At 49.3% G+C, this 27,160-nt stretch overlaps 2 protein-coding genes across 15 annotated transcripts in view; both read right to left on the reverse strand.

Moving 5' to 3' along the window:
* The window catches only part of LOC129060572 (radial spoke head 10 homolog B), a 44,750-nt gene extending 32,292 nt beyond the window's left edge, over positions 1 to 12,458 (reverse strand). Inside the window, exons 1-5 of one of the 7 annotated variants that reach the window (XM_054560141.1) lie at positions 9,722 to 10,128; positions 6,295 to 6,633; positions 5,081 to 5,156; positions 3,962 to 4,030; positions 319 to 492 (exon numbers count right to left, since the gene is read on the reverse strand). In XM_054560141.1, coding sequence (XP_054416116.1) covers positions 319 to 492; positions 3,962 to 4,030; positions 5,081 to 5,156; positions 6,295 to 6,548 — 573 coding nt within the window. In that variant the 5' untranslated portion in view covers positions 6,549 to 6,633; positions 9,722 to 10,128. Of the gene's footprint in view, positions 1 to 318; positions 493 to 3,961; positions 4,031 to 4,930; positions 5,012 to 5,080; positions 5,157 to 6,294; positions 6,634 to 6,749; positions 7,031 to 9,721 lie in introns of those variants that run through there. The other 6 variants (XM_054560139.1, XM_054560143.1, XM_054560142.1 and 3 more) reach the window with 6 other exon arrangements.
* A 145-nt stretch (positions 12,459 to 12,603) lies between these two features.
* The window catches only part of PMS2 (PMS1 homolog 2, mismatch repair system component), a 36,031-nt gene continuing 21,474 nt past the window's right edge, over positions 12,604 to 27,160 (reverse strand). For 6 of the 8 annotated variants that reach the window (XM_024250014.3, XM_024250016.3, XM_024250018.3 and 3 more), the window contains 5 exons: positions 26,064 to 26,925; positions 22,147 to 22,314; positions 17,974 to 18,074; positions 16,957 to 17,126; positions 12,604 to 12,907 (listed from right to left, as the gene is read on the reverse strand). In XM_024250014.3, coding sequence (XP_024105782.1) covers positions 12,764 to 12,907; positions 16,957 to 17,126; positions 17,974 to 18,074; positions 22,147 to 22,314; positions 26,064 to 26,925 — 1,445 coding nt within the window. In that variant the 3' untranslated portion in view covers positions 12,604 to 12,763. The remainder of the gene's footprint in view (positions 12,908 to 16,956; positions 17,127 to 17,973; positions 18,075 to 22,146; positions 22,315 to 26,063; positions 26,926 to 27,160) is intronic. The other 2 variants (XM_063725630.1, XM_063725631.1) reach the window with 2 other exon arrangements.

Raw genomic sequence — 27,160 nt, forward strand, 5'->3', positions numbered from 1 at the left:
CACTCCAGCCTGGGCAACAGAGCAAGACTCCATCTCAAAAAAAAAAAAAATTAATAAAATGGTTAATTTATGTGATGTGAGTTTCACCTCAATAAACAAAAAGTGAATATGCCCTGGACAGCGCCGCTAGCCCCTACCCCCTTCTCTCCCCCCACGTGGCCACCCAGCCCCACCCCTGCCCTCCACACAGCCACCCCACCCCCTTTCTGCCCTGCCCCCGTCCCCCTCCCGGCCTTGCCCCCTCGTGGCTGCCCCCCCATGTCTGCCACCCCCTTCGCTCCTGCCCCACCTGCCCTGCACGTGGCCACCCTCGCTCACCTTCCCGTGCCGCTTGCCATCGCACCAGTGGCCGATGTAGGACACAGGCTGGGTGCTGCACGTGAACATCCCGAATCCGTTCCTCATGCCGTTGACCACTTCGCCTTCGTACATGCTGCCGTCCGGCCACGTGTACACGCCGTGGTTCATCGGGACATTCTTCACAAAGTCGCCCTGAAGCAGAACGGCCATGGGGTGACAGAAGGAAGCGTTGGGGGTGGGGGCGGGAATCCCTAGTCCTCTGGGCGGCTCCAGGAGCTGCTTGACCTCTGATTCTGTTTCTGCTTCTCCTGCGGACACACACTGAACGTCCCCCTCGCATTCTCTCTCCCTTCCTTGTCTGCTTTCATCTCATCTCATCCTCTCTCATCTGACCCCACCAGTGGGCGGAAGCTCGGGCAGGAGGAAATATCTGGGAGGTTTCAGGTCGACCAAGTTCGAAGAAGCAAACAGGTGACGTTGGAAAGTGCTGGCTTCCAATCCTGACCTGGGGAACTTCAGATTCTTAGAACCCACCTTGGCAGGGCGCAGTGGCTCACACCTGTAATCACAGCACTTTGGGAGACTGAGGCGGGACGACTGCTTGAGGCCGGGAATTTGAGGCCAGTCTGGGCAACCTAAGGAGACCCTGTCTCTAGAAAAAGATTTTATTTAATTTGTTTTTGTTTTTATTTTTGAGACAGTCTCACTCTGTTGCCCAGGCTGGAGTGCAATGGCACCATCTCGGCTCACTGCAACCTCTGCCTCCCGGGTTCAAGCAATTCTCCTGCCTCAGCCTCCCAAGTAGCTGGGATTACAGGCACCCACCACCACACTCTGCTAATTTTTTTGTATTTTTAGTAGAGACGAGGTTTTGCCATGTTGGCCAGGCGGGTCTCGAACTCCTGACCTCAGGTGATCCACCTGCCTCGGCTTCCCAAAGTGCTGAGATTAACAGGCATTTAACAGGTATGAGCCATCATGCCTAGTTTTTGTTTTGTTTTTTGAGACAGGGTCTCACCCTGTCACCTAGGTTGGAGTGCAGCGGCACAATCATAGTTCACTGCAGACTCGACCTCCCAGGCTCAAGAGATCCTCCCACCACAGCCCCACAAGTAGCTGGGACTACAGGTGCTGGCCACCAAGGTGCAGTGGTACACACCTATAATCCCAGCACTTTGGGGGTGCTGAGGTGAGAGGATCTGTGGAGCCCAGGAGGTTGAGGCTGCAGTGAACTATGAGCACTGCATTCCAGCCTGGGCGACAGAGCAAGATCCTGTCTCTAATGAAAAAAAAAAATAACCCGCTCGAAGGAGGTGAATTCACTGTTCCCTCCAGGCTTAGTGATGACTGGGGACATCCCTCTTTCTTTTTCCTTTTTTTTTTTCCAAGATGGAGTTTTGTTCTTGTTGCCCAGGCTGGAGTGCAATGGTATAGTCTCAGCTCACTGCAACCTCCGCCTCCCAGGTTTAAGCAATTCTCCTGCCTCAGCCTTCCGAGTAGCTGGGATCACAGGTGTGCACCACCATGCCCCGCAAATTTTTGTAGTTTTAGTAGAGACGGGGTTTCACCATATTGGCCAGGCTGGTCTCGAACTCCTGACCTCAGATGATCTGCCCACCTTGGCCTCCCAAAGTATTGGGATTACAGGCGTGAGCCACCATGCCCAGTCAGGAAATCCCTCTTTCTGCCACGGATCATCAAAATATTCTGTAAACAAGTCAGTCAACAGCCTGCCCCAGGGGCACCTGCTAGGGAACCCGCTCTGCCCAGGACGTCTGAGTGGGCAGCAGGCAGCACACTGCACGGCACCCAGCAGCATCGGATTCTCTTCCAGGAACCTGAACTCCCTGGAGGCAGCCACAGCAGCAGAGAAAAGAGGACAGCACACCCTGGCCTGATCACTAGCCAGGACCCATGAGGCCAGTCGGCCTCTGAGGATGCTTCTAGGAGTCCCCCGAGTCCTGCCCAGAAGCCCCTCTGACTGGGCTGGAGTGGGGGTGTGCGCCTGCAAAAATGACCTCCCCACCTGCGGGGAGTTTCCCGAGACAACGAGGCACAGGGCAGTTCTTGGTTAAGTTGCCACTTAAGGACCAGAAACTGGCCCGGTGCGGTGGCTCACGCCTGTAATCCCTGCACTTTGGGAGGCTGAGGTGGGCAGATCATCTGAAGCCAGGGATTTGAGACCAGCCTGGCCAACATGGTGAAACCCCGTCTCTACTAAAAATACAAAAAGTAGCCCGGCGTGGTGGCGCGCATCTGTAATCCCAGCTACTCTGGAGGCTGAGGCAGGAGAATTGCTTGAACCCAGGAGGCAGAGGTTGCAGTGAGCCCAGATCCCGCCACTGCACTCCAGCCTGGGCGACAAAGCGAGACTCTGTCTCACAAAAATAAATAAAGACCAGAAACCTTACATGTCAGTCGCTGGCTAGAAGGCGGGATGTTGCGTGGGAAGGGAGCTGGCATGAATCCAAGGTGGGGGCCCAATCCTCACGCTCCCCTGGAACTTGGAGATCCTCCTTGCCCCGCCAGTGACAGTCAGCCCCTCCCTCCCTCTCCCTGCTCCTCTGCAGCACGCCTCTCACCGCCCAGCTGCAGGTGGCTTCCCGGCCCAAACTTGACTCCATTTCCATCATTGCCTGCGTGTTATTTGAATAAGTGCATTATGCGCATGTGTTTTAAATGTCATCATTACCATTTATAAACACCATCTGTTAGCAACTCTGCATTTGGGATTTTTAGAATAGCATTTCAGCGCTCACTCACGTCGTGGGTGGGAATTGAGCCTGGTACAATCTCTTGGCGAACAATTTGGTCCTTGCAATCAGTTTAAAAATACACATTCCCCTCAACCCCACAAGACAGGTTAAATAAAAGCCACCTAATGGAATACATGCAGCCAGTAAAAATAGATCTGCATTAATGGATATGGTTTGATCTCAAAAATTAAAGGTACGGGCCAGGTGCGGTGGCTCACGCCTGTAATCCCCAACACTTTGGGAGGCCAAGGTGGGAGGATCCCTTAAGCCTAGGAGTTGGAGACCAGCTGGGAAACACAGCAAGACCCTGTCTCTACCAAAAAAAAAAAAAAGTAAAAATAAATTAGCTGGGTGCTGTGGAGCACACCTGTAGTCACAGCTACTCAGCAGGCAGAGCCGAGAGGATCGCTTGAGCCTAGGAGTTCGAGGCTGCAGTGAGGCATGATCTTACCACTGCACTTCAGCCTGGGTGACAGAGCAAGACCCCATCTCAGACTCACTAAGTAAATGTGCCAAAGAGAGTGTATAATAAACTATGTGTGTTTGTAAAAAGCAAGACAGGCTACAGAAGTTCCAGGCTGCAGTGAGTCATGATGGCACCACTGTACTCCAGCCTGGGCAACAGAGCAAGACCCTGTCTCAAAGAAAAAAGGACAAGCTACATACATGTACGTGTGCTGTCTGTGCTTAGAACGCATAGAATACCTCTAGAACACACAGATGAAACCAATAATAATTACTGGCGGGTCCCATGCAGTCATGAGTTACTAGATCTTCTGGTTCTGTGAATTTTTCTTCACCCATACGCTGAATGACATCTACGAAAACAGTCTGTTCAATTGCGGGAAACTGATTGTTCCATCCAATAATCACAGCTTAGAACTATAACTGGTTATATGCCTCACCTCATATTTTAATCCATCGGCCCAAATATAAGTCCCTTGTCCATGCATGAGTCCTTCTGAAAACATACCCTTCAAAACAAAACAAAGCAACGACAAACGCTTAGAATGCAGCTGACATACATACATATTTGAGATAGGGTCTGGTTCTATCACCCAGGCTGGAGTGCAGTGGTGTGGTCATAGCTCACTGCAGCCTCGACCTCCCAGGCTCAAGCAATCCTCCCACTCCAGCCTCCCGAGTAGCTGGGACTACAGGCACCCACCACCATGCCCAGCTAATTTTTGTAGAGATGGGATTTCACCATATTGGCCAGGCTGGTCTTGAAATCCTGAGCTCAAGCAATGCCCCCGCCTTGGCCTCCCGAAGTGCTGGGATTATAGGCATGAGCCACTGCGCCTGGCCTGCAGCTGATGATTCTCTCCCACAGCTGCCTTATCTCGATTTCACGTGCGTGAAGATACTTGTCTGAGCACTCAGCAGCAGCTGAGTCCTACTGAGTCCTACTCTGAGCTGGCTCCATGCTGGGATCCATCCTTCTCTAAAAAGGATCTAAGAGGTCCTCATCTTCATGACCTAAGGATGACCTCAGCTACAGAAATGTGTTCTCAACCGGGTGCGGGGGCTCACACCTGCAATCCCAGCACTTTAGGAGTCTGAGGCAGGAGGATCATTTGTGCCCGGCAGTTCAAGACCAGCCCTGGCAACATAGCAACTCCTTGTCTCTACCAAAAAAAAAAAAAAAATTTAATTAGCCAGGCGTGGGAGCACACGCCTGTAGTCCCAGCTATTCAAGAGGCTGAGGAGGGAGGATCGTTTGATTCTGGGAGGTCGAGGCCACAATGAGTTATGATTCTGCCACTGCACTCCAGCTTGGGTGACACAGTGAGACCCTGTCTTAAAAAATATAAAATAATCAGGAAAAGAAACAAATCTAAAATAACTTTTGTTATACTGAGCATTATTTTTACCTTAAATAGGTAATCAGGTTTCAGAAGAAAATCAGCATGAAGAGCTTCCGATTTCTTTTGAAGCATCAGTGGATTTTACTGAAGATTTACCAATCTACGACCATCACCCCACACCTTCCCTTCCTGCAGGTGCTCAAATGGGCAACTTACATGATAGGTACAACCGCCTTGAAAGGCTGCGAAGCCTTCTCCCTCATACAGCCCACGAACTTTTTCCCCTTCATAGCTACAAAGAAATAAAGGTAATTCAAGGTAATGAACAATGTGAATAAACCCAAGTGACAGTGGGTTAAACTATATAACTATGTAATGGGAAGAATGAAGTCAGAAAAAAAAAATATATATATATATATATACACACAGAGCTAGAAAGTAGAAGAGGTTACCAGGGGTTTGAAGGTGGGGTGAGGAATGAAGGCATTTCGGGGTTTTTTGTTTGTTTTTTGGGGATTTTTTTTGCGATGGAGTCTCACTCTGTCGCCCAGGCTCGATGGAGTGCAATGGCGTGATCTCAGCTCACTGCAACCTCCGCCTCCCGGGTTCAAGTGATTCTCCCGCCTCAGCCTCCTGAGTAGCTGGGATTACAGGCACATGTCACCACGCCCAGCTAATTATTGTGTTTTTAGTAAAGACGGAGTTTCACCATATTGGCCAGGCTGGTCTCAAACTCCTGGCCTCGAGTGATCTGCCCGCCTCAGACTCCCAAAGTGCTGGGATTACAGGCTTGAACCACCGCACCTGGCCAAGAGTTACTATTTAATAGATGGTCGTACAACACTATGAACGTACTTAATGCCATTGAATTGTACACTTAAGATAGTACATTTTGTTATATGTTTCACCACAATAAACTATATATACACGCGCCATGGGACTCTATGTTTGCTATTTGGGTGATGGGCTTACTAGAAGCCCAAACCTCAGCATCACACAACATGCCCATGTAACAAACCTGCACATGTAACCCCCTAAATCTAAAATAAAATAAAATTTTAAAATACATAAAATTACCTTCAGGCCAGGCACAGTGGCTTACGCCTGTAATCCCAGCACTTTGGGAGGCTGAGGCAGGTGTCTCACCAGAGGTCAGGAGTTCGAGACCAGCCTGGCCAACATGGTGAAACCCCGTCTCTACTAAAAGTACAAAAATTAGCCAGGCATGGTGGCGGGCACCTGTAATCCCAGCTACTCAGGAGGCTGAGGCAGGAGAATTGCTTGAACGCGGGAGGCGGAGGGTGCAGTTAGCCAAGATCACGCCACTGCACTCCAGCCTGAATGACAGAGTGAAACTCCTTCTCAAAATAAAATAAGATAAACTGCCTGACTGGCAGTGTTATACCCGATGGCACCCCCATTAAAATCACCTTTCCACTATGAGTTTGGTCAGAATGGACTCTTCGTATTGGGTGGCATCTTCGTTCTGCTGAACGTTTCGGGGGTCTTTTTTGGGTTTCATTTCATTGAGCTGCATTCCCAGCAATGGGACACCAGCTGGGGACATCTCTTGCCTAGTGGTGTTGCCATCTTGTTTGGAAAAGTCTAGGTTATCAGAGAGAGATGAGGGAGAGCGGGCAGACTTCTCCCCTTTTTTGTCTGCTTTTTTCTTTTCTTTCACCATTGCCTTGGGAAGATCCAATGGTTACTTGAATCAAATGATTCCTTTGGTTCACAGCTGCTTGTTTCAAAGCACTGATGAGTTTTATCTGAAAAATAAAAATTACATCTCCAAACACTTGGGGTTTTCATTTGTAGTTAAAATTTTAGTTTTGCAACACAATGTCATTATCATTCTCCTGCCAAAGTCTGAAAAATTAGTTACCAGGGCCGCGTGTGGTGGCTCACACCTGCGATCTCAGCACTTTGGGTGGCCGAGGTGGGAGGATCATGTGAGTCCAGGAGGTTGAGATGAGCCTAGGCAATGTAGTGAGACGCCCCCTCTTTACAAAAAATAAAAATAAATTAGCCAGGCGTGGTGGCACATGCCTGTAGTCCCAGCTACTAGGGAGGCTCAGGTGGGAGGACTGCTTGAGCCTGGGAGGTCGAGGCTGCAGTGAGTGGTGATCACACCACTGCACTCCAGTCCGGGTAACACAGCAAGACTCTGTCTCAAAAACAATAATAATTACAAGTTTCAAGTACCATCAGTTTAGAAAAATACAACCTCAACATCGCATTGGTTGTTCCTAAAATTTTTTTATTTTTAATTTTTGAGACAGAGTCTCACTCGTCACCCATGCTGGAGTGCAGTGGCACAATCACGGCTCACTGCAGCCTCAACCTCCCAGGCTCAGGCGATCCTTCCACCTCAGCCTCCCAAGTAGCTGAGACCACAGGCATGCATCACCACACCTGGCTAATTTTTTGTAGAGACAGGGTCTTGCTATGTTGCCCTGGCTGGTCTGGAACTCCTGAGCTCAAGCAATCTGCCTGTCTCAGCCTCCCAAAGTGCTGGGATTATAGGTATGAGCCACTGCACCTGGCCCTAAAAATTAAATTAAGTTGGAACCATTGTCTAGCATTGTTTTTTGAAAGGTAACCCTACACATGAAAAAAGCTACTTCACCTCTCAGGTCTTGCATGCAGCCAATTCACACTTTAAAAGCCCCTCTCCAGCCAGGTGTGGTGGCTCATGCCTGTAATTCCAACACTTTGGGAGGCCAAGGCGGGTGGATCACGAGGTCAGGAGATTGAGACCACCCTGGCTAACACTGTGAAACCCCGTCTCTACTAAAAATACAAAAAATTAGCCAGGCATGGTGGCACATGCCTGTAATCCCAGCTACTCAGGAGGCTGAGGCAGGAGAATCACTTGAACCCAGGAGGTGGAGGTTGCAGTGAGCCGAGATCACACCACTGCACTCTAGCCTGGGCAACAGAGCGAGATTCTGTCTCCAAAAAAAAAAAAAAAAGCCCCTCTCCTTATAGGTCAGCACTGTAAAGTGTGCAAGAGCTGGATTTGGGGTCCTGCATTGCCCATTACCAGTTCTATGGGTTTATTTATTTATTTATTTACTTATGTATTTATTTATTTTTGAGACGGGGTCTCACTCTCTTGCCCAGGCTGGAGTGCGGTGGTGCGATCTTGGCTCACTGCAAGCTCCACCTCCCGGGTTCATGCCATTCTCCTGCCTCAGCCTCCTGAGTAGCTGGGACTACAGGCACCCGCCATCACACCTGGCTAATTTTTTTTGTATTTTTAGTAGAGACAGGGTTTCACCGTGTTAGCCAGGATGGTCTCGATCTCCTGACCTCATGATCTGCCTGCCTCGGCCTCCAAAGTGCTGGGATTACAGGCGTGAGCCACCAGGTGTGGGTGCCCAGCCCAGTTCTGTGTTTTTTGGGGTTTGTTTTTTTTTTTAGACAGAGTCTAGCCCTGTCGTGCAGGCTGGAGTGCAGTGGCAGGATCTTGGCTCACTGGCTAACTGCAACCTCACTGCAGGTTCAAGTGATTCTCCTGCCTCAGCCTCTCGAGTAGCTGGGATTACAGGCACCTGCCTCCACACTCAGCTAATTTTTGTATTTTTAGTAGAGATGGGGTTTCACTGTGTTGGCCAGCCTGGTGTTGAACTCCTGACCTTGTGATCTGCCTGCCTTGGCCTCCCAAAGTGCTGGGATTACAAATGTGAGCACTGCGCCTGGCTGGTTTCCCTTTTTTTTTTTTTTTTTTTTTTTTTTGAGACAGGGGTGTTGTACATTTTGCCCAGGCTGGTTTCAAACTCCTGGCCTCAAGCAATCTTCCCACCTTCTCCTCCCAAAGTGCTAGCTTTGCAGGCATGAGCCACTGAGCTCGGCCAAGTGCTGTGTTCTGAAGCAAGTTGCTTGATCTCCTCTGCCTCACAAACAGAAATAACAGTAACTTGTCTCATAAAAATTAAATCGATGACACACAGAAAAATCCCTAAGTACAGGATACAGAGCAAAGTCAATAAATTGAGTGATTATCTCGTCCCTTTCCTGTTTTCAAACTTGAAATCGTTGGTTTCCTGCTCCCTCTAGCACTGCCATCGATTGAGTGCCTCTCATATTCCAGACAAGCAAGGACCGGTGTGGTGGAGTTGCGTTTCCAGCGCATTGTTGCTTGAGCTGTATTTCCAGCGCATCGTTGCTCGAGCTCCGTTTCCAGCGCATATCTTTGCTTGTCTGGCATACGAGCTGCGGTGCAGGGTTTCACAGCCATAGTTTTCATGGCTTTCTTAATCTGGCCCCGCTGAAAGCACCCTGGTCCATCAGGCAGGATGCATAGGTGAGCCCTGTGGTGAAGGCCAGGTCTGGTCCCTTTTCGTAGGCCCCGACGGGTGCAGTGGGCACTTCTTGCCCTCTTCTTCCTGGATGCCATCCTCTGGACACCCCACCCTCCAGCTGAACCCATCTCCAGCCTTCTCTCTTCCTCCATTATTTATTTATTGAGACAGGGTCTCGCTCTGTCACCCAGGCTGGAGTTCAGTGGCACAGTCTTGGCTCACTGCAACCTTCCGGGTTTAAGTGATTCTTCTGCCCTAGCCTCCCAAGTGTTTGGGGTTACAGGTGCCCGCCACCACTCCCGGCTAATTTTTGTATTTTTAGTAGAGCCAGGGTTTCACCATGTTGCCCAGGCTGGTCTCAAACTCCTAACCTCAGGTGATCCGCCCGCCTCGGCCTCCCAAAAGTGCTGGGATTACAGGCGTGAGCCACCGCGCCCGGCCAAGCCTTCTCTCTTCCTTCCAACACCGCCTTGCTCCTTCCCGCCCCTCCCCGACTACTGTCTCAGTGAAGCCGCCCCTGGGTGCCCTAGCCCACCCAAGGTGCTCTCACCTCTAAATTTAGAGGGGCCTTTACTACGAGCTTTTCGGTCCTCTCTCAGTGACCTACAAATAAGTGAACTACAAATCAAGCCAATTTCGTTTCTCAGTGTGTTTCCTAATGTTTCTTCTGTTCTCCTGGGCTTAAGGAGAGGCCGTCTCTCTCCTGTGTCTACGGTGAGCCGGGAAGAATCGGCTCCCTGCACTGGTCTGCCCGGCCTAGGCCCTCCTCGCCCATCACGCACGTGCTCGGGTCCTGGGAGGCCGCGTCAGTCCGGCCGGGAAGGAGCAGGACCCGGTCGCCACGGCTGTCCCGGCGTACGCAGGACCGCGGCCTGGGGCGCTCACCTCGCTCCAGGAGCCCAGAGATCTCGCCGCGCTCGGGCTGAGGTGTTGCCGGGCTCTCCGCGTCCCAGACCCGGCTCCGGTCTCCAGGCAACCGCGGACGCCACCAGGCCCACCCTGTTCTCTTAAAGGGGCCGCGCGCCAGCGCCAAGCAGGTGTCCCGCCCTTGCTGGTCCTGAAGGCCGGGGGAAAGGCTGGGCGCTGGAGGCCGCAGGCCAGGGTTTTCCCAGCTCTGCTAACTGCTTCATCATAAAATAGGAATAACGCAGGCATTAGTTTTCCATTGCTGCCGCAAATTACCATAAACTTAGTGGCTTGAAGCAACACAAATTTATTACCCTACAGTATGTAAATTAGTCCCACAGTGCTGGTTCCTTCCAGAGGCTCCGGGGGAGAATGTGTTTTCTTGCCTTTTCCAGCTTTTCCAGAAGCGGTCCCCAACCTTTTTGGCACCAGAGACCGGTTTCGCGGAACACAATTTATCCATGGACGGGGGTCGGGGAGGGATGGTTTCAGGATGATTCAAGCGCATTGCATTTATTGTGCACTTTATTTCTATTATTACATTGTAACATATAATTAAAGAATTCTACAACTCACCATCATAGAGACTCAGTGGGAGCCCTGAGCTTGTTTCCTGCAACTGGACAGTCCCATCTGGGGGTGACGGGAGATAGTGACATCATCAGGCATCAGATTCTCACAAGGAGCGTGCAACCTACATCCCTCGTGTGTGCAGTTCACAATAGGGTTCCTGCTCCTATGAGAATCTAATGCCCACCGCTGATCTGACAGGAGGCGGAGCTCAGGTGGTAACGCCAGCGACGGGGAGTGGCTATAAATACAAATGAAGCTTCGCTGGCTTGCCGGCCCCTAACCTGCTGCGCACCCTGCTTCCTAATAGGCCATGGACCACTACTGGTCTGTGGCCGGAGTGTTGGAATCCCTGTTCTAGACGCTGCTTCCAATCCTTGACTACCTCCTTCCATCTCCAAAACCAGCAAGGCAGCCTCTCTCTGGTCAGCAGGGAAAGGTCTCCACCTTTGAAGGACTCATCCAATGGACTGGACCCACCCAGACAATCCAGGATAATCTCTCTGTTGCAAGATCCTTAACTCAGCCAGGCATGATGGCTCACATCCGTAATCCCAGCACTTTGGGAGGCTGAGGCGGTTGGATCACCTGAGGTCAGGAGTTCGAGACCAGCCTGGTCAACATGGTGAAACCCTGTCTCTACTAAAAATACAAAAATTAGCCGGTATGGTTCTGGGCACCTGTAATCCCAGCTACTCGGGAGGCAGAGGCTGTAGTGAGCTGAGATCATGCTATTGAACTCCAGACTGGGCAACAAGAGCGAAACTTCATCTCAAAGAAAAAAAAAAAAATCCTTCACTCAATCACACCTGCCGAGTCCCTTCTGCCACGTGAGGCAGTGTGGTCACAGGTTCTGGGGATTAGGACACAGCTGTCTTGGGGGCTGTTATCCTGCCACATCTCCCAATCTGCAGAGTTCATAAGTGGGATCCTGCAGACCACGCCAGCACAGTGCCAGACACGATGGCACAGTTACTACTGTACTGCCTCCTCCATCTAAGGGATTCTAAAGCAGGAGGGGGAGCCGCCCACAGTCTGGGGAAGGGGTGGGGGCAGCAGGGGGAGCCACATCTGTCATCTCTGGGCCCCCAAGAGGGCATCTTTACTTCCATTTTCAGCCCAGTTCAAACAGGACAAGGTTCCATGAAAACTATTTGAAAAGACAGACAGGGATTCTTATATTCCCAGAACCATTCAAGGCCAGTAACTGGAATGTTCTACAGTTCACACCCTGAGGAAACCAAATCACAGCAACAAATTATGAGAAATCAAACTCTTTTTGTTCCCCTGCGAGGACAGCACTTTGCGACCTTGGCCGCACAGAGGAATGTTTCAAATAGTGACCCCTGTCCCATCCAGTCATTTTCTTCCAGCCGGGCAGAGAATCCCCCTTGTTTAAAAATTTAATGTGAATCAGGGCTGAGAATCACTAACTGAAAAGGACCCTAATTTTAAATTTATGAAATTAAACAAAGATGAATTTGATTATTGTTAAGGGTTGAAAGTTATAGACTAAACTATGTCCAGCCAGAGCAGAGGCCTGAGTAACTTCCAAAGTGGTTTTTTTTTTTTTTTTTTTGAGACAGAGTCTTGCTCTATCACCCAGGCTGGAGTGCAGTGGTGCAATCTCGGTTCACTGCAACCTCCGTCTCCTGGGTTCAAGCGATTCTCCTGCCTCAGCTGCCCGAGTAGCTGGGATTACAGGCATGCACCAGCACACCTAGCTAATTTTGTATTTTTAGTAGAGGCAGGGTTTCTCCATGTTGGTCAGGCTGGTCTCGAACTTCTGATCTCAGGTGATCCACCTGTCTCAGCCTCCCAAAGTGCTGCGATCACAGGCATGAGCCACCATGCCCAGCCAGGTGTTCTTATTTTTATAAAACGTGTTCTTGCCTGGACACACACACACGAGCGCATGCAAACACAGAGAAAAAAAAATTTGCAAGCAATGCTCCATCTGGTTTGAAAAGGTTCTCAAGATCACTTTTAAATGGGTCTGATGTGTATTTTTTTTAAGTAGCAGGTTCATTTTAAAACAAAAAAGGTTAGTGAAGACCCTGTCTTTCAAAACATAGAAGTCTGCAATACAACCGATCATTCCATACAGTGACTACGGTCAGTTCTGAGAAATGACACCCAGGTTGGCAATGTGTCTCATGGTTGGCCTTCCATGGGGACAGTTCCAGGGGTGGTCCATCTCCCCCATGTGGGTGATCAGTTTCTTCATCTCGCTTGTGTTAAGAGCAGTCCCAATCATCACCTGAGTGTGAGACACAATGGTTCAATGTTTTAGTAGTTTTTTGAGGTCAGAATGGCAGCTCTTCAGAAGCATTCTTCTCTAAAATAAGGCTGGACAAGATTACAGCTCAAAAACCACCTTCCCTGAAAAATCCCTGAAAAACCTTCCCCCAGAGAAGCCTAGGTTCTAGATCTCAGCCCTCCACCCTTCTGTGAAATCAGGCCCCTTGTGGCTCCTTCAAGGTGGCACCACCTCCACTCCAGAGACACGACCACACCTGTCTCAGCAGCCACCCTGCCCTCTCACCCTGGCAGGTGCAGCAGCCTCCCGGCAGGCCTCCCTACCCCACTGCGACCTCTCCGAGCCGCTCTCCACTCAGCAGCCAGTGATTACTTTTAAAGGGCTGTCAGGTTATCCATTCCACTTCACAGCTCTCCCCCTCACCTGAATAAAAGCCCCCATCTGTCCCCTGACTTGGCCCTCGCTGGGCTGTGCCTGCACCCCCACCTCCAAGCACGAATGCCTCCCTTCCTCACCCCAGCTGCACTGCTACTCCCTTCCTCTTGCACAGGCCCATCACGTAAACACCTGCCTCGGGACTGCAGCACTCCCGGGACCCTCTCCCCCAATGGGTGCAGGCGTCACTCCCCCTCTGTCGAGCTCCGGCCTGCTGCCCATAGCACTCCAGCCCTGGCCCTGCTGCCTCCCTGCCATGGGTCCTCTGACAGGAGAGGAGACAAGACTAAAGCCCTCTGTCACCTCCCTTCTTCCTGCAGCACCCTGAGGGCTCGCCATGTGCCAAACACAGTCAGAAGGCCGGGGTGACAGCAGGTTGGAGGAGGACAGACAATCAACAAGTCAACAGAGAACCAAGATAGGTGGCGCCCAGGCGAGGCGGCCTGCTCAGGTGTGGGGAGGGGGTGAAGGGTGACGGTGGCAAACCCAGGTAGAGGAGAGTAGGGAGAAAGGGTGTAAGGCGGGGAGGAGACTGAGGCGAGCGTGGAACTGGAAGGCAGCTCCATGGCTGGAAGCGTGGTGGGGAGGTGGGGCTGGAAGGGTGAGCAGGGCTCAGAGCAGGGGCCTCCTGGGCAGGCAGTGACAACACCGGAGGTGGACGGGTAGGCCAGGGCGGGGAGGGAAGGAGCAGCCTGTGGTTCCCCGGGCCACTGAGTCACACTAAACTCAGGACATCAAAACTGCCCGGCTATGAGCTCAGCTCCACACTCTCACTCACAGACTCCAAGACTGGAAGGTCCATATTATGCCTTTTATTTTGGCGAGGTCGGGGGTGGTGGGGAGACTCTGTCTCCCAGGCTGGAATGCAATGGTGCGATCTCGGCTCACTGCAACTCCGCCTCCCAGATTCAAGCAATTCTCCCGCTTCAGCCTCCTGAGTAGCTGGGATTACGGGCGCCCACCACCATGCCCAGCTAATTTTCGTACTTTTAGTAGGGATGGGGTTTCACCATGTTGGTCAGGCTGGTCTCAAATTACTGACCTCAGGTGATCAACCCACCTCCGCCTTCCAAAGTGCTGGGATTACAGGTGTGAGCCACCACGCCCAGCCCATATTAGGTCTTTATCCAAGAAACACTGTGGCTAGAAGTCAGACTGTGGGCCCTCTTCTAATTAAACTCTGCCCTTGAGTCATTTCATCTAATCTCATGGCTGTAAATTACACCTGAAGCTCACACAGCAGGCTCCATCCCACCCACTCCCCACGTGGTCCCCAGCTGCTGCTCTCCCCGGCTGCCGCAGTCATGGCACCCCTTCCAGTCTGTTCTCTCTCCAGCAACTGCAATCATGGGGCTCCTTCCAGTCTGTTCTCTCCAGTGGCTCGAGCCACACACAGCACAGACCCCCAGGGTCTAGGCATGACCGGCAACACTCTAGGTGGCTGTCCTCTGGACGCCGCTCTGCTCACTCCCTTCCCCTCTCCAGGGACACAATCAGCCTCTGGCTTCAGTCTTGCTACTTCCTCCGTTTGGAAAGTTCTTACCCAAGAGGGCTCCATTCTACCTTTTTTTTTTTTTTTTTTTTTTTGAGACAAGGTCTTACTCTGTCACCCAGGCTGGAGTGCAGTTGCGTGATCTTGGCTCACTGCAACCTCGACCTCCCTGGCTCAAGTGATCCTCCCACCTCAGCCTCCTGAGTAGCTGTGACTACAGGCACATGCCACCACACCTGGCTAATCTTTTAATTTTTTGTAGACATGGGGTCTGCCTGTGTTGCCCAGGCTGGTCTCTTAACTCCTGGCCTCAAGCAATCCTCCCGCCTTGGCCTCCCAAAATGCTGGGATTACAGGTGTGAGCCACCATGCCTGGCTTCCATCCCACCTTTTAGATGGCAGCTGAGATGCCACCTGCCCAGATGCCATTCCCTGACCACCATCTCACCTGGTCACCATGTTTTTCTCTTGTCATTTCCTGTCCCAAAACGCTGTTTTAGGCCAGGCGCGGTGGCTCATGCCTGTAATCCCAGCACTTTGGGAGGCCAAGGCAGGTGGATCACGAGGTCAGGAGAGGGATACCAGCCTGACCAACATGGTGAAACCCCGTCTCTATTAAAAATATAAAAATTAGCCAGGTGTGGTGGCATGTGCCTGTAGACCCAGCTACTTGGGAGGCTGAGGCAGGAGAATCGCTTGAACCCGGGAGGCGGAGATTGCAGTGAGCTGAGATCACGCCACCGCACTCCAGCCTAGTAACAGAGTGAGACTCCGTCTCAAAAACAGACAAAGAAAAACGCTGTTTGAATCTCTTGACTGTGCTTACTGGCATCTAATAGGTGTCGTTTATTTGTGGTGATGCCTATTTCTCCCCACTGTCAGCTCCACAGGGGCAGGGGCTGCAGCTGCCTTGTTACCTCTGTGTCCCCAGCACCTGGAGCAGGGCGGGCCCCACAGCAGGGGCTCAAAGAGCGTCTGCTGAATAAATAAAGGAATGGCGTCCTGGCCTTTCCCAGTGGCCAGCTGATACAGAGTCACGTTTCTTGGACATCAGGCTAATCCCCACTGCAGGCGTAACCACTGCTACCACCTTCCCACACCAACCAGAGCAGCGGCAGTGACGCCACGTGCAATGACAACCACAGCACCCTGTGAAGCACCTGCTGCCTCGATGACTCTGCAGAATCTTGTCCAATGTCGCCGAGTCCTGGCAGCAGCAAATCTTTATCTACCAATGTTGTTATGACCCATCAGGTCCATAGACGAACAAGGTGCCTCAAACGCTGACTGCGTTGGAGTCAGACAAAGCTCTGAGATAGAATACTGGCCGGGCACAGCGGCTCATGCCTGTAATTCCAGCACTTTGTGAGGCTGAGGCAAGGGGCAAAAGGAGACCACATTTCTACAAAAAATGTAAAATTAGCTGGGCATGGTGGTGCATGCCTGTGGTCACAACTACTTGGGAGACAGAGGCAGGAGGATCGCTTCAGCCTGGGAGGTCAAGGCTGCAGTGAGCTGTGATTGCGCCACTGCACTCCAGCCTGGGGGACAGAGGGAGACCCTGTCTTAAAAACAAAAAAAAAGTATTCTGTTTTGGTTTTTTTTTGAGATGGAGTCTCGCTCTGTCGCCCAGGCTGGAGTGCAGTGGTGTAAACTTGGCTCACTGCAAGCTCCGCCTTCTGGGTTCACACCATCCTCCTGCCTCAGCCTCCCGAGTAGCTGGGACTATAGGCGCCCCCCACCACGCCCAGCTAATTTTTTTGTATTTTTAGCAGAGACGGGGTTTCACCGTGTTAGCCAGGATGGTCTCGATCTCCTGAACTCGTGATCTGCCCGCCTCAGCTTCCCAAAGTGCTGGGATTAGAGGCTTGAGCCACCGCGCCCGGCCAAGAATACGCTTAACAGAGGTAACAAAAGAGCAATAATTATGAGTTGAAGGTCACAGAGAATGCAGACGACATAGATGCTCAGCTACAATGTTGCACGTAGCTCTCTGTGTAAAATGACCCCTGGCAATCACAAAGGCGTTTAACTACCTTGAGCAAATCAGGAGCTGAGCTGAGACCCTCCTCACACTGCAAGCTTGAGCAGCTGAGCTGACAGCTGGGCTTTCTTTACTTACCGACTTCCGACAGGCTCTGGAGGCAAACATCTGCTTGACTCGGGAAGGCCGGCACATGACCCCAGGGCTGTCGCTCAGCATAAAGATCAGTTCATCAATGTCCTGGGGTCCAAAGGTCCAGTTTTTACTAGTTGGCAAGGAAATCAGTTTAGCCCTTTCAGTGACTGGAGCTAAAAGAATACAATTTTGAGAAAAATCCATGACTTGACAAACATGTTTCACTTGAAAGCTACTTAGGATGAACATCTGAGGCTGGGCGTGATGGCTCACGCCTGTAATCCCAGCACTTTGGGAGGCCAAGGCGGGCAGATCACGAGGTCAGGAGATAGAGACCATCCTGGCTAACATGGTGAAACCCCGTCTCTACTAAAAAATAGAAAAAATTAGCTGGGCGTGGTGGTGGGCTCCAGTAGTCCCAGCTACTCGGGAGGCTGAGGCAGGAGAATGGTGTGAACCTGGGAGGCGGAGCTTGCAGTGAGCCGAGATTCGCGCCACTGCACTCCAGCCTGGGCAACAGAGTGAGACTCCATCTCAAAAAAAAAAAAAAAAAAGCAGTGAACATCTGAAAGAGAGGAAAGTCACAAAATGCTTTTTGGGGGAAACTTTTTAATCTTTTATAAAATAAAAAAAAACTGGTCTATATGACCTGAAAGATTATTCCGAGCTCCAAAAAGACAGGAATCTATAGTTCTAATTTTTTTTTTTTTTTGAGACAGAGTTTCACTCTTGTTGCCCAGGCTGGAGTGCAGTGACATGATCTCGGCTCACTGCAATCTCTGCCTCCCTGGTTCAAGCGACTCTCCCACCTCAGCCTCCTGAGTAGCTGGGATTACAGGCACCCACCACCATGCCCGGCTACTTTTTGTATTTTCAGTAGAGATGGGATTTCACCATGTTAGCCAGGCTGGTCTCAAACTCCTGACCTCAGGCGATCTGCCCGCCTTGGCCTCCCAGGGTGCTGGGATTACAGACGTGAACCACCACACCCAGCCGCTATAGTTCTAATTAATAACTTACCATTTTCATCGATAACAAAATCAAAGCCATTCTTTCTAAATATTTCCAGATTTTCTATCAGAACAGCTTCATTAACAGCAGTTAAGTTGAGAGTCTGAGGCCTGAAAAACACAAATATGATTCAAACCATATCCTGAAGTCAAACATGTAGCTTTACAACAGAAATGAAATTAAAACAATACTGTATTTTGAATTCATGTCAAAATAACAACATGAATAACAACACTACTCAGCTAAGTGTCACAAAACTTCCTGAGAAGTTCCTTTTAAGTTTCTCTTTCTTAAAGTTCTTTTTAGAAGTTAAAGTAGCTACAGGCCAGGTGCGGTGGCTCACGCCTGTAATCTCAGTACTTTAGGAGGCCGAGGCAGGCAGATCTCTTGAGGCCAGGAGTTTGAGACCAGCCTGGTCAACACGGCGAAACCCTCTCTCTACTAAAAATATAAAAATTAGGCCAGGCATGGTGGCGCACGCCTGTAGTCCCAGCTACTTGGGAGGCTTAGGCAAGAGATTCGTTTGAACCCAGGAGGGAGGCAGAGGTTGCGGTGAGCCAAGATCACGCCACTATACTACAGCCTGGGCGACACAACAAGACTCTGTCTCAAAAAAAAAAAAAAAAAAAACCCACAAAAACAAAAATTAGCTGGAAGTGGTGGCTCATGCCTGTAATCCCAGCTACTCGGGAGGCTGAGGCACTAGAATTGCTTGAACCCAGGAGGCAGAGGTTGTAGTGAGCCGTGATCATACCACTGCACTCCAGCCTGAGCAACAGGGTAAGACTCTGTCTCAAAAAAAAAAAAAAAAAAAAGTTTAAGTAGCTACAAAAGTAGTTTGCTTTTTCCTCAGCCTGCCACCCCAATGACTCCCACTTTTTCTGAATCCTTTCCTTAAGGATAACAATATCACAAAAATGCTATTTTTCCTCCTTCTAATAGAGAATTTCAAACACTGGGTTAGGTCATTGCCGGCATTTATAAACAGAATGAACAGACAGCATTTATTTTGCTATCCTGTTCCTTCCTCTGCCTGCATTATATCTCCATCCTTCTCTCTCCTCCTGGATTTACTGAGTGCTTTTTTTTTTTTACTTTTTGTTATTTTTTCAAAGATAGAGACAGGGTCTCACTATGTTGCCCAGGCTGGTCTCAAACTCCTGGGCTCAAGCGATCCTCCCACCTCGGCCTCCCAAAGTGCTGGGATTACAAGTGTGAGCCACTGCATCCAGTCCTGAGTGCTGGATAAGACAAACACTGCTAAAGGCAGGAGACAGCTGGTGAGCAAATACAGGCTTGGTCCTGGAGCCAACAGATTACTGGGGAAGAAAGACGTTGAGCAAATACTCAGGCAAGTCAATTATGATGACAAATGACAGGAAGGTCAGGAAAAAGCACCCAATGTCATAAGACAGACTTCACCCTGGGGTCAGGAAGTGACCTTTGAGCTGAGTCTGGAGACAAGAGAGTTAATCAGGTAATGGGGGAGAAGTTGGTGCAGGGGGCAGGACGAGTATTCTAGACAGAAACAACAATCTGTGCCAAGCCCCAGGATGGACCGCTGATGTTTGCAGAGCCACACATAAAGATATCCTTCATTCTGCTTAGCGGCCACATAGGGATTCAGCAGGCCTGCCAAGGGAAAAAGAAAGACGGCCAGAGAGGCTTGAGTACAGGGAACAAGGGGAACAGGAAAAGCTACAGAGGTCAACAGGGCCACCCTACGCAGGGGCTGGCAGGGCAGGGTGGAACTGGGTCTTTATCCTTTAATCTTGAATTGTGGTCCATCTGGGACCCTAAGTGATCTGTGATTACCTGGGCCAACTTGAAATGTCACAGACGAGAGGTTATCTTTGCTGAATGGCTAAAAAATACAAGACCTCAGCTGGGCATGGTGGCTCATGCCTGTAATCCCAGAACTTTGGGAGGCTGAGGTTGGTGGATCACCTGAGGTCAGGTATTTGAGACCAGCCTGACCAACATGGCAAAACTCCCTCTCTATCAAAAATACAAAAATTAGCCAGGTGTGGTGGCGGGCGCCTGTAATCCCAGCTACTCGGGAAGCTGAGGCAGGAGAATCGCTTGAACCCGAGAGGCAGAGGTTGCAGTGAGCCAAGATCATGCCACTGCACTCCAGCCTGGGCGAAAGAGTGAAACTCTGTCTCAAAAACACAAAAACAAAAAACCTCTATTAAGAAGAACAGGGAAGGGATATAAAGTAGGTTACTAAATGTTTACTATGACCATTGCCTCCTACTGAGAATAAAAACAATTCATGTATTCCACAGGAGAGTACTCAGTAAACTACACAGGAGAGTACTCAGTAAACTACACAGGAGGGTCCTCAGTAAACTACACAGGAGAGTACTCAGCAAACTACACAGGAGAGTACTCAGTAAACTACACAGGAGAGTACTCAGCAAACTACACAGGAGAGTACTCAGCAAACTACACAGGAGAGTACTCAGTAAACTACACAGGTTCAGTGGTACATTTCTCCATGTGGGATCTACTTGTTGGGATCTGAGTTTACTTCTCTATGTGGTTTAATTTCCCACATGAAAATCCATGACCTCTTCTTATAACTTTGCTGAAGATAAGACTTTGGTTTTACCTGATACTATCACACCTGACCTTTGTGAAGTAGTCAGGGTGAAACATTCCAGTTTCGCCAAGGGGAGAGAAATACCAAATTCTGCAGTGACTATCTTAAAATAATTTTTATATTTTATTTATTTATTTATTTGTGAGACAGAGTCTCACTGTCTCACTCTGTCACCCAGGCTGGAGTGCTGTGCAGTGGCACGATCATGGCAGCCTCAATCTCCTGGGCTCAAACGATCCTCCCGCCTCAGCCTCCTGAATAGCTGGGACCACAGGCATACACCGTCAAGTCTGGCTAATTTTTTACATTTGTTGTAGAGACAAGGTTTCACCATGATGCCCAGGCTGGTCTCAAACTCCTAAGCTCGAGGGATCTGCCTGCCTCAGCCTCCCAAAGCTCTGGGATTACAGGCATGTGCCTGCATCCAACCTGCAGTGACTATCTGACTTCTGATTACTCTACTGTCAATCAACGCTGGTGCACAGGCTGTCCGTCTTTCTGAACACACACATTCCATACACTACCCATACTAATACTCCATACTATCAATTGCCCTCATCAGAAGGATCTTCTGGCTAGCCAGTGATCAACATTTTTAATAGCTGAAAAGGTCTGATACTTAGAGAACATGTTAACCATGTGAACTTGGGCAGGTTACTCAACCTCTCTGTGTGTGCCTCAGTTTTATCACTTGTGGAATGGTGATGGTAACAATAACAACCTCATAGGTTTTTGAGGATTAAAGGAACTAATACACATACATTATTTCAACAGTGCCTGGCAGATTCTAGGCATTCACTAAATGGTAACTATCACTATTATTATGTAAAAAGTATAAAAATCTGCTATATGAATACTTATGGAAAAAAATATATATACATATAGACACGCATATAAACTATTAGGTCTCTTTTTGTTTTGAGATAGAATCTCGCTGTGTTGCCCAGGCTGGAGTGCAGTGGTGCAATCTCGGCTCACTGCAACCTCTGTCTCCCAGGTTCAAGCGATTATCCTACCTCAGTTTCCTGAGTAGCTGGAATTACAGGCGTGCACTGCCATGCCCAGCTAATTTTTTGTATTTTTATTTTTTATCATTATTATTATTTTTTGAGTTGGAGTTTCACTCTTATTGCCCAGGATGGAGTGCAATGGCACGATCTTGGCTCACTGCAACCTCCGCCTCCCGGGTTCAAGCGATTCTCCTGCCTCAGCCTCCCAAGTAGCTGGGACTACAGGCGCCCACCACCATGCCTGGCTAATTTTGTATTTTTAGTAGAGACAGGTCTCACCCTGTTGTTCAGGCTGGTCTCGAACTCCCGACCTGAAGTGATCTGCCCGCCTCGGCCTCCCAAAGTACTAGGATTACAGGTGTGAGGCACCGCGCCTGGCCAATTAGATCTTTTTTATTTTTTACACCCCTCCTTCCTAGACATCTTCTTTTTTAAAGTAGATACAAGGTCTTGCTGTGTTGCCCAGGCTGGTCTCAAACTCCTGGCCTCTTGCAATCCTCCTGCCTCGGCCTCTATTAGATCTTAAATTTGAGGGGGAATCTGGGAATGAACACTAAACACACTCACGCTATGAGCCTCTGCCCCTGGAGCACGGTGTGCTGCTGCAGCATCTCGAAGTTATACTTCTCATCCGTGGCATGCTGGTCCACTATGAAGATATCCTCATTCAGTTTGGTTATTATAAATCCCAGGTTAAACTGACCAATGATTTCCATTTCTGCAAACATCGTTTTACTGCAGGTAGAAAATGTTAATTATGAGACATTTTACAAGATTATTTTTCTGATTATGTTATAGAACACTGTAATAAAAAAAAAAGTCAAACAATACAAAAACAAAATAAAGTCCCTAGCCATCCCGCTTTCTTTTTTTTTTTTGAAACAGAGTCTCGTTCTGTCACCCAGGCTACAGTGCAATGGCACAATCTTGGCTCACTGCAACCTCCACCTCCCGGGTTCAAGTGATTCTTCTGCCTCAGCCTTCTGAGTAGCTGAGATTACAGGTGCGCCACCATGCCCAGCTAATTTTTGTATTTTTAGTAGAGACAGAGTTTCACCATGTTGGTCAGGATGGTCTCGAACTCCTGACCTCATGATCTGCCCACCTTGGCCTCCCAAAGTGCTGGGATTACAGGCGTGAGCCACTGCGCTCGGTTTAACCATCCCACTTTCTAAAGATAACATTAATTATTCATTCATCCAACTCTCCACAGAAGACATCAGTTGCTACTATTAACGACTTAAATGGAATATATCCTTCTAGACCCTTGTCTGTACATATAATTTTAATTTTAAAAAACAAAAATGGAATCTTAATTCTCCATTCTGTCATCACTTAATGCATCTGAAAGACGTTTTCAGACCTGTACACATAGATCTACTTCATTATTTTTTCTTTTTTTTTCTTTTAAGACGGAGTCTCACTCTCTGTTGCCCAGGCTGGACTGCAGTGGCGTGACCTTGGCTCACTGCAACCTGCACCTCCCAGGTTCGAGCGATTCTCCTGCCTCAGCCTCCTGAGTAGCTGGGACTACAGGCATGCATCGCCAAGCCCAGCTAATTTTTTTATTTTTAGTAGAGACGAGGTTTCACCATGTTAGCTAGGCTGGTCTCAAACTCCCGACCTCAAGTGATCCACCTGCCTCGGCCTCCCAAAGTGCTGGGATTACAGGCGTGAGCCACCGTGCCCAGCCTACTTCATTCTTTTTAATGGCCACATAGGAATTCATTGCATGGATGTACCATAATTTGTCTGACAAATCCCCTATTAAAGGACATTTCAGTTGTTTCCAATTTCAATAGTGCACTCAAAGCTGCAACAAATACTTCTGTGCATAAACCTACTCATCTGTGGGTGTATTTCTGTGAAATAGACGCTAGAGGTAGAACTACATATGTACTTTTTGATGGGAAATCTGTGAAAAGTCACACTCCCACCAATGGTGTCTAAGAGCACCTTTTTGCCAATGCTGGATATCAATCCTTCTCATCTTTGCCAGGCCCACCACTGGGTCCTTTGCTGGGTGGCTTCAACATCTAATGTCATTAAATACTAACTTAGTCAATCTGGACAAAAGACAGACACCACCCCAACCTTCACACGAGAAACTGACACTCATTCTCAGTCCCACACAATTAAACCCAGTGAAAATGGATTTTCCGCAGTATCAGCGCGGTGACTACAAGAAATGGCTCTGTTAAAGCAGCCATGGATGTTTTCTGGTTCTCAGCTGGTGGCCTGAGCTGAGGATGAAAGGAGCTGTAATGTAATCCCAGCACTTTGGGAGGACAAGGTGGGCGGATCATTTGAGGTTGGGAGTTGAAGACCAGCCTGGCCAACATGGTGAAACCCCATCTCTACTAAAAATAAAAAAATCAGCCAGGCGTGGCGGTGGACACCTGTACTCCCAGCTACTTGGGAAACGAAGGCAGAAGAATCGTTTGAACCCAGGAGGCAGAGGTTGCAGTGAGCTGAGATCGTGCCAGTGCACTCCAGCCTGGGTGAAAGAGTAAGACTCTGTCTCAAAAAAAAAAGAAAGGAGCTGATATTGTTGTTTCTTTCTATAAGTGCTCCAGGAAGACCCAGTCCCATGCCACCATGCTTGTCACCATCACAATCAACCACAGGGGACAGTTTGGTGAACTGTGAGACCTCCACATGACATGGATTACTAAGCCCACATTTCCTATGGTGAGGGGCTCCACACAGAGCTCAAATCCAAGTCATAACCAAACCAATCCCCAAATCCTATCTTTGAGGGTCTGTTTCCTGGTACCGATTCCATATCAGGCAGAGTGCAATCAATCAAGAGACAAAAACCACACCAGTGATTTTAACAGGGATTTTTTTTTTTTTAAGACAGGGTCTTGCTCTGTCACCCAGGCTGGAGTGCAATGGCATGATCATAGCTCACTGCAGCCTCAAACTCCTGGGCTCAAGTGAGCCTTCTGCCTCAGCCTCCTGAGTACCTGGGACTACAGGCGTGCAGCAGTGTACTTAGCTAATTTTTTTTTTTTTCTTTTTTAGAGATGGGGTCTCATTATATTGCCCAGGCTGGTCTCAAACTCCTAGCTTCAAGTGATTCTCCTGCCTCAGCCTCCCAAAGTGCTGGAATTACAAGGTGTGCACCACCATGCTACGCCTGAGGAGGAAAAATGTATAATAAAGCATTACACAAACTAGTAAAAGGTGGTTAACTACTATGCTAAGAAATACAGCAATGGAAAATGCTACTACCTCTAGGAAAGGGGGAGAGTCCTCAGAAAAGGAACTCTTTTTTTTTTTTCTTTTTCTTTTTTTTTTGAGATGGAGTTCGCTCTTGTTGCCCAGGCTGGAGTGCAATGGTGCAATCTCGGCTCACCACAACCTCTGCCTCCCAGGTTCAAGCGATTCTCCTGCCTCAGCCTCCCAAGTAGCTGGGATTACAGGGATGCACCACCATATCCCACTAATTTTGCATTTTTAGTAGAGAAAAGATTTCTCCATGTGGTCAGGCTGGTCTCGAACTCCCGACCTCAGGTGATCCACCCACCTCGGCCTCCCAAAGTGCTGGGATTACAGGCATAAGCCACCATGCCCAGCAGAAAAGGAACTCTTGTAAGAGGCCCCTACCCACTCAGGCTGAGTTTCAGACCTCCTTGGAGCAGGAGTGGCCGCAGCCTGCTGGATGGAGAGAAGCTGCCGGAGTGAGTGATGACGCAGGAACTCCTGCACCGCAGGAGGGAAGGAAGAGAACATCCCAGAAGCATCCCAGACACCAGCACAAATACCACCTCCCCTGGTGCCGATCCCAGGTTCTCCCGGGAATTGTCTGAATATGACCAGGTTCCCAGTACATAGATAATCTGCTCAAAAGCTGGTACTGGCCTAAGAGACCCAAGTCTTCCATGTGTTTGGAGTCTATGTCCTGCCACAGAGAACAGGATCTGGCCAGGCGCAGATGCTGGAATTACAACTGTGCACTACCGTGCCAGGCCAATTTTACTGTAGAGACGAGGTCTCCCTATGTTGTGCAGGCTGGTCTTGAACTCCTGGGCTCAAGTGATCCTCCCTCCTTGGCTTGGCCTCCCAAAGTGCTGGGATTACAGGCGTGATGAGCCACCACACCCAGCCTCAAAATACTCTTAAGTAAAAACTTTACCTGGCCGGGTGCGGTGGCTCACACCTGTAATACCAGCACTTTGGGAGGCCAAGGTGGCTGGATCACCTGAAGTCAGGAGTTCGAGACTAGTCTGGCCAACATGGTGAAACCCTGTTTCCACCAAAAATACAAAAATTAGCCAGGCATGGTGGCGTGCACCTGTAATCCCAGCTACTCAGGAGGCTGAGGCAGGAGAAACTCTTGAACCCGGGAGGTGGAGGCTGCAGTGAGCCAAGATCGTGCCACTGCATTCCAGCCCACACAACAGAGTGAGATTCTGTCTCAAAAAAATAAAAAATAAAAATAAAAATTTAAAATAAAAAGTAAAAAATTAAAACTTTACCTTATCTCTTTTCTTAGTTCATCTTCGGCTGCTTGATTTTCTCCAGGACAAATCTTTGCCCTAAACTTCCTGTAATTCTGGTCACTTTCACTTTGCTGTGCTTCATGATGTAACTGCTTTATTCGTTTAGCTAAAGAACTCATAGAAAAGTCCAGGGAAACAACTTTCTTATTAATTTTAACAGCTACGTCAACCTGAGAGGCTGACACGTTCTGAGTATTTACTAACTTTTGACGAATGTCAGAATTGGAAAGAATTTCTTCTTTTTTAAAACGCTTTGTGTTTGGGGATGCAAGATTAGTTGGCTGAGGCAAAACTCGAAATTTACATCTGGTATCTTCCGGGTTTGAATGGCAGTCCACATCTGAAAAAGAGTCGTCAGTTTCAGGCGCTTTCTCCTGAGAGTCCCCATGTTCCTGCGAGCCCCTGTCCCCTGGGGAGCTGGCCGCACACTCGCTGCTGCAGTGACTGCCCGTGTCTGGGATGCTGAACCCCTCAGAATCCACGGAAGTGCTGCCGTGCCCCGAGTCCTTCTCCACCTCCGATCTGTCCGTAGGATCACTGGGTCCCTGACTGGAACTCGCTGCCTCTTTCTGAGGTCTCAGGACACCTCTGTCAGAGATGGCATCTGAAGTGCAAGAAGATGGCATACCCCTTTTCTGTCCTAGAGGGCTCCTTCTTGGTTCTGGAGTCTTTGGGCTGTGAGGCTTGTTCTCTGTTGCGTGACGAAGAGAAAAGGCCTCTCGCAGTCTGGAAATGGACACGTCCCTTTTTTCTTCTTGAGTGCTTAATGAAGGGGAATGATCCTGCTTTTCTACCACAGGCTTTTCCAAATCCGCTGCATGCATTTTTATTAAGTTACCTAAGCAAACGTGGACGGAGAAGAGGGTCAGGGACTATCCTGAAATGGTGAGAGGACGTGCTTATGTGAACAGATACTTCACAAAAGAGGAGATCCACATGCTAATTACACAGATGAACACGGTTCAATGTTCAAAATAAAACTATAGTATGGGCCAGGTGTGGTGGCTCACACCTGTTATCCCAGCACTTTAGGAGGCCAAGGCAGGTGGATCACATGAGGCTAGGAGTTCAGG

The sequence above is a fragment of the Pongo abelii genome, chromosome 6 (assembly GCF_028885655.2).
Source record: "Pongo abelii isolate AG06213 chromosome 6, NHGRI_mPonAbe1-v2.0_pri, whole genome shotgun sequence".
Classification (NCBI taxonomy): Eukaryota; Metazoa; Chordata; class Mammalia; order Primates; family Hominidae; genus Pongo; species Pongo abelii.